This window comes from Phallusia mammillata, chromosome 8 (genome assembly GCF_965637545.1).
Source record: "Phallusia mammillata chromosome 8, kaPhaMamm4.hap1.1, whole genome shotgun sequence".
NCBI classification, from domain to species: domain Eukaryota; kingdom Metazoa; phylum Chordata; class Ascidiacea; order Phlebobranchia; family Ascidiidae; genus Phallusia; species Phallusia mammillata.
This window is the reverse complement of record NC_137259.1, coordinates 1,277,788-1,289,133: the sequence shown is the minus strand read 5'-3', so window position 1 is coordinate 1,289,133 and position 11,346 is coordinate 1,277,788. Positions and strand designations below refer to the sequence as shown.

The following is an 11,346-nucleotide window of genomic DNA, read 5'->3' as shown; positions in this document are numbered from 1 at the left end:
ATTTGAAACAAAGCAGTAGAACAGTAGACGCCTATATGACTTTTCAGGGGCAACTGTAACACCTGGCAAACTCAAATTAGATTTAAAATGAAAGTAAATTGCTTTCATAACCTTGCTGACATCAGATTTCACAAAGCATTGAACAAAGGGTACCTGTTAACAGGACGTATTTGTTTTTAATATCTCCTTGTTTATTTTGCTTTAAGAGCTTGACGGGGCTTCTTGCCTTTTATCCTTCGGCCTAAATCGTGCCGAGAAAGCGTTCAAACATCGACGTTACGTTTGCTTTGGTGGGGCTCCCTGTGCGCTTTGTCCATTTGCTGTGCCTTGTCTCGACGCATGACAACAAACTTTTTTCGCAATTGTCCTTATGGGTACAAGACCGGTTTACTAGTGTTTTCAGATTTACGAAATATGTATGTATGTGTACCAGTGAAAAGTTATAACTGACAGTTCGAAGTGGAGATTATATTGGGTTAAAATCACAGAAGATAAAATGTTCAAGTGAAATTGTTTTTAAGTGATAAAATGACGTTTAGTAGTACCAGTTTTTATTTCACAAAAATGAAAAACAGTTAAGCAAGTTGGCATTGCTTGTATACAGTGTTTTTTTAAGGTGTTTTGGGGGACCGAAAAAAAACCCTGCTTGTATATGAGATCGTACGTTCAACAACACAAATACAAAATAGCTATACAGAAGCCAACTAAAACGCATAAGGCAGTCCCAATCACTACTAAGGAATAGGAAGTGCTTGGATTGTATTTGGAAACAGAATCAAGCGTAAGGGAGAAGTTTGAAAGTCATTTGCATTAAGTTGATGCGTACGATTGGCCTTGATTGGAATTTGAAGCTGAATTGTTCCGGCAAGAACACATACTGGCCAAAACAGCCTTTACCGAAGCAAAAAACGACAACATACTCTCTTGAGCCAACGCTTTGATAGAAGTTGATCCTGTGTATAAGGCTGGTGATATGGTTTAAAGTATTAATACTAGTTAAGCATTTTGCATGGCGTAAGATTTGGGTGCTATGTTGAAAAGTTGCATTACCTGAGAATAAAAAAGACGTTTTTTTACCATATTTAGTTTGGTAAAGAGGGACGTAGGATCGTCGAATTGTGTTCAATACTACGATGATAGGACCTTAGCAGTGCGTTAAGCAGAACCCTACTCTTTTCCATAAATATGTTATTCGCAAATGAGACTTGACACTTTTATGACCATCTGCCATGAGGACAAATACTATGGAAGGTAATACTTAAAGCGTCGTCTTTTGTGCGTTAAATATCGTCTTCTCACCGCAGTGACAATGCCTTTAACCTTTTGTGTCGCTTTGCGAGCGGCAGACGTCAGAAATAACAGTTACAATGTCGTTTGACGTAGATTTTCGAGGTCGATAACAGCAATATATGAAGCTGAGAGCATAACATTAAAATATACGAGGCAATATAGCACGCGGTTTTACTTTACAAAGGACTTCAACCTGCGTAGTGTGCGCGATATATCGACTGGTGGAAAAGGACATTTTGTTTAATCTGCGTTGTTCAAACAAAATAAATGAAACACGAAAGGAGTAAAGATAAATTAAGTTGTAAATCACTTTAAAAGGGTTGACAAAAATGACAAAGCGTTTTTACCCGATGTCCTTTTAAGGAAATACTTTGACAGCAAGGCTTTTTGTCTGAAATGCTTTAAGTTTAGGAAGTCAAAATTATTCTAGTAAGACCGCATTGGTGTTTTATCTTTGAAATCTGATATCGGGTGAACAAGAAAACAAGTTTGATAACTCCACCTTACAGTAGGAGAATGTTTTGAATGCTAGCGAACTCGTATTTATGGCCTCAACAAAGCATTGGCAAAGCCTTATAACAAACGTATGTCTGAAATATTTAAGAGTAAATTTTAGGAGGCAACATTTTTGGGGGTTTGCCGGATCGGTCTGATAAAGATGTTCGCAGTAGATTGCATTTTACAAGCAAGTACTTTACATAACGACTCTTAAGTAACGATTTTAAATTTTACTTATACTCCAAATTACTGATGGCTTCTACATCAACAGCTGGTCATCTAATCGGAATTTACCACAATTTTTCCGGGTCGTCCGGTGCTGAGCCCAACAACAATGAGGGTGCGTTTAAATACCACGAATTAGAGTATTGTTGTGATGGTAGTTTTCTGAGAAACGCATGGGGGTCGCTATTATGTTTGAACGGAAACTCTTAGGTAGGCAGGCTGGTCCGATTGAATGTGAATTGTATGGAAGGGATTCAAGGTAGGAGGTTTGAATACAAGGACGGCAGCCAATGTTAAATATGCAATGTTTAAAGAGATCAGTCGATGATCTTTACTGAGTGTGTATTCGTCTGCACAAGTCGTCTACGTGGAAAAGAATTAGGGCCATATCCTTCTTATTGGACATGATAGAACCAGCAATGTAGGCGAGTTCAAATAAAGGTTAAAATTTATTTCCCAGCTGAGCTAACATACTTTGCAAACTTGGCTTTTTTAGACCTTGTAACATTGCGTTTTGGAAACTAATGTAGTCTTTAACTTGTGCTGGTGCTGTTAAGTTTGATCAGAGCATAAAAGCGGCTAGACAGATTTGCGCTAACGATTAAAACCTAACGATTATTTGCCGAAAAACGATTTACATTTAAGTTGCTTTTACTGCTTTAAATAGCGCTAAATTACACCCCGGTTGAGTTATATTGTGACAGAAAATGTTTTCAATATTTCCGAGAATCGTAAGCATAACTAGACGAGTAAAATAGGCAATTTGTCCGGGTCGGAAGCCAAAACGAAGGGGGCCACTACACTATGCCACTCACACTTATTGGTTGCAGAAAATAGCATACAAGAAATAAACCCCAAATTGTTTGAGTCAAGTGAAGCATGTAGCGTCGCCAGGTCCGAAGCGAATCGGTGACAAAATTGGTTCGACATGATTAACGTAAATTTGACTATTTTTTCAACATTTGCTTGTTATAACCACAACACGCATAAGTGCCAAACATTTTACTCAAGTTGAGTTTACTTAGTCAAGGGTTACGATTTACAAAAAAAATCCTGCTCTAAGCCGTAAAAATCCTGCACAAAGTTATGGCAATGTTGTATTAAACTTTAAGTTACTGAACGTACGGTAAAATGCCAATTTACATGTAAAAATTGCACCTTAATTGTTTTACTGCTTGCAAACCGTTGAGAAGTCGTACTACACCTGTTTATTATCTTGTAAAATAGGGGTTTATTACTGCTTCATTTACACGTCTGTGTTATATATCACTTGTCTCGGTTGAAAGGTCGGTTGACGATAATATAAACAAACTGGTAGACAGAAAGGGGAAGGGGCTCACGGTAGGGAAGGTCACCTATGACGGATGCATGTTGCTGTTGAAAAAAGTTGGTTGTTACCAGAAGTTGTTATTTTGCCACAGTTATGCTGGGATAAGGTAGCAAGTTTAGCATGTGGCATAATGTTATGCAAATTAACTTTAGCCAGTTTTGAAGCTGTTTTATTAAAGTGTGAAACTTCTAAAGTGATTTATTCGAGAACAAAGAAAAAGTTTACAAATCTTTTTACAAATCTCCTATCACGTATAAAACACAATGCCATATTGGAACACGAATGTGACATTTGTTTGACTGCTAACTTAGCAGTGCTAAGAGAAGTAAATGTCATAAAATGCGTTTATCATTCAAACGTCATGTTTTGTTTAGTTTGTAATGTTGTGGGAATCATTTTGTGTGCTTAACACGCGTAAAAGGTACTTGCAATTGTGCATTGTATTTGATACAGCCAAAATTCGTGTTTGTTTAAATAGACAAGGTTTTGGATAATGTACAGATGACACACGCGAACCCTTCAAACGTGACTTTCGGTAATAACGTATCAGACAGACTATTTACCTATTTTCTGGTGAGCTATCAGGATTTACCAATATGCAAACATTCTTATTTATTCATGAAAGTGTTGCCGCCGGACGAGAACAGAAGGCGAAGCGTGAGAATATTAAAAATCTGTTTTTATTGGTCCTCTGGTTTTACGCTGTGGCTTTAATAAACCCACTTAAGGCTTCAAGTACCGATTCTAGTAACTGTGTGCGCGGATGTAAAATTTATTGAGCTTAAGGTGGTGCAGTCTAGGTAGATATATCTTGCGTTGTGTCTGCGATAATGTTTAGTTTAAACAGTTTTTTACGCTTTACCCACTAACTGAGCGTAATTAGTTAATGCTCTATAGGCAGATTTGCATACAATACTGTGAGTTCAAAGGTCATAATTTGCATATAACCTTGACCGCGTTGCAGCTTTAAATTGGACTGACTCGGCATTACATTAGCTCAGTTGCAGAATGCAGACATGGGTAAGTAGAAAACGAGTGCATAGGATCAAATAAAACCAGTAGACACAAATCTGTTTACAGACAGTCTACGCATGTGGCCACTGAAAAAGGAACTGTCTATTTTTGCAGCATTTTCCTTAGTAAGGATAATAATAAGTGCATGTCAGTTCATTGCAAACTAAACATATCACGTATGTTGCCCATGCCTCCATTTCTCGGCAATAGGAAGCTGCAGTCACAAAACGTTTATTCAAATTATAAAACGATTAAATTAAAAACGTTCATAGCACCCACATGGGTCTGGTCGTCGATAAATGATTAACCGTTTCACCACTGGATTTTAAAGACGACTTTTATTGAAATACACACATTACTTCAATAATGGAATTAATGATCCTTCAAGTACCAAGCCCTCTTCTATTGACGGCATACTTTTGCACGTGCAAGTTCAATGGAAAGTAGCAAGCCACCTTAAACGTGATATTAGGGAATCTATTTATATGATTTTCGAGGGATTTTACGTTTGTATTTTTACGGAGTATACAGAGTAATATGTGCAGAATAATAAGAGTACAAAGTAATAGCTAAGTACTAAGATTCAAGGACCCCCTTAAAGTTGAAACCAGATACAGCCAACTACTAAAAGTTCTCTCCACTTATTCCTACAGTTTCTGCGGGTATTAATTGGAAACTGGGATTTCAATTATCTGTAAAAGTCAAAATAAAAAATAAACAACAACACTGCTTCATATACTTTGATCAGCATTTTAAATACGAATTAGGATCCAGAAAAATTGGTTACTGTAAAATTTGCGTCTAACTATGAACGTACATTGCCGTTGGTGAAGTGACAAGAGAAGAATTTATTGAGACAGGAAGACGGGAATGAACGTGAGATTGTGTTGCGTGGTTACCAGTTTGCGCTCGTGAAATTACCACAGAAAAAGAGGACAGACTTCTCAATATAAGTGGTTCTTGCACGGTGAGATATATATTTCCAAGTGTGACGCGAAATATTGGTTTTCGTAAAGTATCTTGAATGCAGGTGTACATGACAACGTCAGAAACACGTTTTGATCATTGAATATGTTTTGTGTGGTTTAGCCTTTAAAGTTTGCAATGGAAAGTATGCAAGTGTGGCGCATGTCCAAATGTTCACTGGTCTATATTAGCATCAGAAATCCTTTGGATAAGAACATTAGGAATGAAAAAACAAACAATACAAATGTCCACAAGATTGTCGTCTGGATACCAATTTGACATATAGACGTTGGTTGGCAGCCCGCAATTCAGTTCAGTGTGGTTTTCCGCATTTAGCATATCAATGCATGGTTTCAGCTCGGCCCGTCTTTGTGCATTTGACAGACAAACCTCACAGGCAGAGTAGCGGATGTTGGCGGCAAAACGACATGCGGTGCGTTTTATCGTAATGAAAGGGAACAAAAACGCATCAGTTTTCGGTTGTCACTCATGATAGTAGTTGTTGACAATCCACTGTAGGCCAGCAACTAACAACAGCTAAATGGAGTGAGTTTGAACAGGCAAGTCGGTTTTGGTTCATACACGAAGTATTACATTCGATTCCGCAGAGATGGTGATGCGTTCCTATTTCGTAAAGTTTCATCGCATTTTTAAAGAACAGACTATTAGCCCTTTCAAAGCGTTTGTAACGAAAGTAGTAAATCTTTACAGTTTTAGATTACTTGTCACTGTAGCTGAGCTAAAATGGCAAAACGGTTCGGAAATCGACGTCCTAGAGAACAAACGATTTCCGAAGTTGCAAACTAAATCACGTTGATGCTTAATGTGATGTTGCACGCATAGTTTTCATTCATGGCGAGCAAGCTAGACAAATTAGCAACTTCTAAACCCGCAATACATCAGCCAGGCTAACAAGGGAATTAACAGGCAGAAGTCATCAGCTTCGGAGGCAACAATTAATGATGGTATAGGCCGGAAACAGCATTCTCGAGCATATCAAGCTAGCGCAGTGCAGCCGGCTTTGTTGCAGCTGTGCTTATAGATAAACTCTTATAGTAGAAGATGCATTGGTTGACATATGTTGGTTTGGAAACAACGGACATACGATTTAGTTGTTGAACATTTTTTTATGCTGTTGTTGCAGAAAATGTCGAAAGGCTGATTGCGTGATTAATGACACGCCTGTTAGACGAGCCGGTCGTGCAGTTTACCACAGACTTTGCTTATGATATTCAACACTGTAGGAACAGACACAAAACGAAACATCTAGCCTGAAGTCAAAGCATTCAGCAATAACTTATTTTAAATGTTGCTAAACAAAGAATATTCTGCTTATTTGTGTAACATTTGTTCTATCTTTTGAATTTAGTAAAGTGTTTGATGTAATTTACTTGGACGTTATTGCGAATAACGTCAATACTGCAACACAATGACGTCAGCGTCTGAAAAATCTGTTCTTAGTTACTTCGGTTTTTGTATAATCAAGACAAACTATTTAGCAATAACTTATGTCAAATGTTGCCACAACAAATAATTCTGTCTTATTATGAAAAACTATTACAGTTGGTGTTGTTTTTACTGTCATTAGAAAGTTACGCCAAAACAGCGTCCGTATTGTTACACAGTGACGTCAGCGTCAAAAATATCAGTTGCTAGTTAGTTGTTAATCAATGGTTGTTTAAGCAAAGAAGTTTATCGCACGGTGTTGGTTTACGAAAAGATGGTTACGTCTTACGAGTGACGTCATCTTTGAGGCAGCTGTTTGTAGAGAGCCGGGTCCAAGAATAAGGGAGTCATAGGAAACATTTGGAATGGGAATTAGGAAACGATGTAATAAGACACTGCAATGCAATTATTCCCAAACGCTGCCGCCCTGCGAAGCGATATCGAGTTACTTAGTTCAACCGAGTATAAGCCAGAGTAGCGGTTTAGCTTTAAGCTTTGTTTTTACGTTGGTAGGTGTCAGTGGTACTAGTTGAACTTAATACCAATTGACAACTAGAATACATTGTCTAGCACAGTGGTTCCCAACCAGGGCCCATGGCCCCCCAGGGGGGCCACGAGCTGTGTTCTGGGGGGCCACGGGTGTAGATTCACCAGAAACACCCACTAAAAGCCATTTTCTTTTTAACATTATTCCCTAATTTAATCGACTATTTCACATACTATTTGTGTATAGTGAGGTTTTCACAATTACAGATTCTTATTTACGCTATTGGACCTGTTTAAAGCCTAAATTAGTACCAAATTTCAACACGAGATTGCCATTTACATTTTTAGGGGGGCCACAGGTCCTGTAGGGTTACTTGAGGGGGGCCACGAAGCCTAAAAGTTACTTTTAGGGGGCCACGGTCCACAAAAGATTGGGAACCACTGGTCTAGCACAATACCTGAAACACAAATATTTGTGCTGCAAGATTTTTCATAAAATCTATCCACATTGTTTTATTTTGTATTTCAGACAATATGTAAAAATAAATAAGCAATGAAAGACATGATAGACACTCAGTGGCGCCCCCCAGTGCCTGTCTTCCGGCGCTCGAAGTCGACCAAGTCGCTTGTCACGATCTCGCCATCAGGTGGCGCAAAACAACCTCTCCCCAAAAATATTTCAAGTGGGGAAAACAGAGTGATTCGAAATTCAGCGACACCGAAGTACACTACGAATGGAAAAAGGCCGTTTGCTTCTTACTATTACACTTCAAGTTTTCCTTCGCTCTATTCTTTGTTTTGTGGCGACAGAATGAACGGAATAAATGCAGTGAATTTAAGGTAAGAGATTTTACTTTTGTCTGCTGTTAATGAAATGTTGATAGTAACAGGTATAAGACCAGTACCTAAATTATACTACCCAAACTGACAACTTTTTTACGCAACTAACTTCTGCGCCACAGAACTAGATATAGTCAGATTATTTATATGAAAATGATAGTAAAAGCCTGTACTTAAAACTATACTAGTATCTTTGGTAAACGCTTTAAAACACATGTTGAAAAATGCTAGTAATTTTTACATTTCGGCTAAATTGTGTATTCTCAGGCCGGCGACGACAGCAAACGGCAAAATTCACCAAAGTGACCAACCACAACCGGAACTTCCCGACCAGGAAAGTGAAATTAAACAAAACCAAGTTCGATTTCCATGGAGGTAAATGAAACCGCCTGAAAAATGTTTTAATAATGTTTTCATTTAACATTTAAGATGATAATGTTTTAGTTTTACTTATACTGTGATATTATTTACTCATGATACAACATGATTACTAGACCGTTAGCTACCTAAAAGGCTATTCTGTGTACAAGTTCATCCCGCCTAGCTTTTCAAAACGGTTTATCCAGTGTCTGTTCATTTACGAAAACACCTACAACAAATCAAAATACATTGGACATTTAAAGTTTAAAAGTTTTAGTACTTAGTACTCAAGTCCTCTTAACCACTGACAATAATGAAAAGTTGAACTTGTTAAGAGCTACTTGTTAAATTGCTTTCTCGTTAAGACAACTTGTTTAAAAGTAAAACATCTTGGTAGATTGCAATCTGCTTTGAAAGGCCTAATATGTACATCAAACTGAAATTAGAAATTTCCAGCTCGTTGCTTGGTGGATGACGTCTATAGCGAACCTGATCACATTTCATACTGAAAATGTTGTTAAGGCGAAATTTATAAATCTCAGAATCTTAAGTACGAATGAAATCTTAAGAAAATAAGTACGAATACGAATGACTCAATGTATTTCATGAACTTAAATGCGTATTTGGAAATCCAAGTTACAGTTTTAATATTGTCACAAACTTTCACATTTGACTTATGAACTCTGCTACCAGACGCGTTACGTCAGCGGACCCACAACAGCAGCAGGGGGTGAAAAAGGATTTGGCAAAACCGAAAATGAACGACTCAGCCAACACGAAGGTCAAAGACAACGCAGAAATGACGGAAATTTCACGCACAAAGGCACAAGTTGAAGATACTGACGATGTTGTAGACGTGAGGTTAGTTGGTTTAAGCCGGGTTTATTTCTCCAAATTGACCTTGATCTCGCCGCTATGTTGTGTGTATTCGAGTGCCTGTTATTCTTGTGATGTTTAGTTAGAATTCGGGACAAGATTGTGATTTTGTGTGCAGAGGTAATCCCTTGTTGTGTACAGAAGGCCATGTTGTATTGAAGCAACCCGATATTAATAAACGTTTGCGTTCAAAATCAAGTTATAAAGATATATTGCGCACTAGTCTTGGGCAATATGCTATATTAGACTCCTGAATGGCAACAATACCAAGTTAAATTTTGATATTAAATTAAATATCAATTAAAACAAACGTGTCCAATTCGAATAAAGGTGCGAATAAGGCCTTTAGACATTGCAAAATTTCTGTAAAAATACCGTTTTGTTTTACAAAAACAAACAAACAAACAAATGAATTCGATTGAGTGCTTTATTTAAACGTGCTTCAACCACCGCCTAAATTTGTTTTACTACTTTGCAGCAAAAATACCCAAGAAGAGGACGAGTTCACCAACATAAAGATCGCATCCATACCCAACACTCGTCCGCCCTCTAGCGGAACACGCAATCGCTCAAAGTCATGGGCAAGTCGACCACATGACGTCACAATGACACCAAAGACAAAAATACGTCATCACAGCAGTAACAGTTACGCAACAATGCCAAGAACCCCCCAATTTACCCCGTTTAAAAATCCAACCCCAATTCCTGTGTGGAACCCCAGTGAACGTAACTTTGCGGGAAGGTTACCACAGGGGGGTCAAAGGAATGTTTCTGTCGACCCTCCTACGGCGGACCGGCCCTTCTTGAAGTCAAAGAGTTACGCAGAGTTCAATAGGAGTAGCAACAATTACAAAGCAGCGATCGCAAACTCGTATTCTCCGCATCTCGAAAGTAAAGGAAGATCTCGTAGAAAGTTGATTAAAACAGCACAAGGAGTTCGATCATGGCAAAGTGGGAAGCAGAAGGAAATTAAAAGTCCGGACACCACAGAGGCAGAAAACTCTGGAAACACCGCACTTCGGGACTCGCACAAATTAACCGAGTTGTCCGAAGTTTCAAAACGGCTCTCACTGGTTGGAAATCAAAGGCAATTAGGCAACCACGAAGATAAAATTAAGAGCACGAGCCCTGGTCTGCAAAAAAGGTTTGAGGCAAAACGTGAACTCACAAATAAACTCAGCTACTCCACCTACACAACTCCGCACCGCCGTCTAGCGGATAGCACAATCGACGCTGCGGTTATTTACAAGGAACGTTTCAGGCCTGTGCCGAAGAAAACCTTCCTAACCCCGGAACAGCTGGTGATGAGGGACTCGGTTGAGAAGGTCCAGCGCTGGATTCGAACCCTACCTCGACATTTTGACACGATTCATCACGTTCTCCCGCCAGTGAGACAAGATTATTAACGTTTTGTTGCTTGTTTTTGTGCTTTTTGTTTCGAGGCAATACTATTTATGTTGTGATGAGTTCCACGTTGCTGTTTTGTCGTCGTCTTTTAAATCAATACAATTTATAGGACTGAATTATCGAGCTTGTCGAGTGATTATGGCTTATTGTAGGAACAACAGTTACAAAAATACTGAAAAACGAATGCTTAATGTGTTGCCTCTATCCTAAACGCTTACGCTCTACATTCAAGGCAAACATTAAAATCTACGCGGCTCATAAGCTGGGGTGTGACCAAAAAGTGCACATCTAGAGTTGCTCACGGTGGTCCTCAATGTATTGAGGAGGCTTGCGTGTATGCCAATACACATGGAAATCTATGCTGTGCATAAACTGGTGTGTGGCCACAGCGCGCATATAATGTTGGTCATTGTGGTATTTATCACTTTTGCATGATTGACGGAGGGCAGAGAACAACAAAGCTTTTTACCAACTTTGTAGAGCAAAAATAACTCAATCTTTGGCCCCAGTCCCTAAATGGCAACACAAACTTTCCTTTTTCGTTTGGTCCGCGAACGCAAAATAATAAGTTGTGAAAATAACTTGAAAATATAAAGAAAAAATTAAAA

General features: G+C 38.6%; 1 protein-coding gene across 1 annotated transcript; it reads left to right on the top strand.

The window, feature by feature from the left end:
* The first annotated feature begins 7,744 nt into the window (after positions 1 to 7,744).
* On the top strand, positions 7,745 to 10,854 carry LOC145203895 (uncharacterized). The gene is made up of 4 exons (XM_080076260.1): positions 7,745 to 8,095; positions 8,363 to 8,470; positions 9,149 to 9,316; positions 9,810 to 10,854. Exons 1-4 carry the CDS (start codon positions 7,809 to 7,811, stop codon positions 10,735 to 10,737), a joined length of 1,491 nt encoding a protein of 496 aa, XP_079932386.1. The 5' UTR covers positions 7,745 to 7,808; the 3' UTR covers positions 10,738 to 10,854.
* Positions 10,855 to 11,346: the final 492 nt, after the last annotated feature.

What these genes read in the sequence shown, in the direction of transcription:
- LOC145203895 (XM_080076260.1), top strand. Translation starts at nt 7,809, where the DNA reads ATGAAAGACATGATAGACACTCAGTGGCGCCCCCCAGTGCCTGTCTTC. An exon ending in ATAAATGCAGTGAATTTAAG is followed by an intron (nt 8,096 to 8,362) that starts GTAAGAGATTTT and finishes GTGTATTCTCAG; the next exon opens with GCCGGCGACGACAGCAAACG. An exon ending in CAAGTTCGATTTCCATGGAG is followed by an intron (nt 8,471 to 9,148) that starts GTAAATGAAACC and finishes CTCTGCTACCAG; the next exon opens with ACGCGTTACGTCAGCGGACC.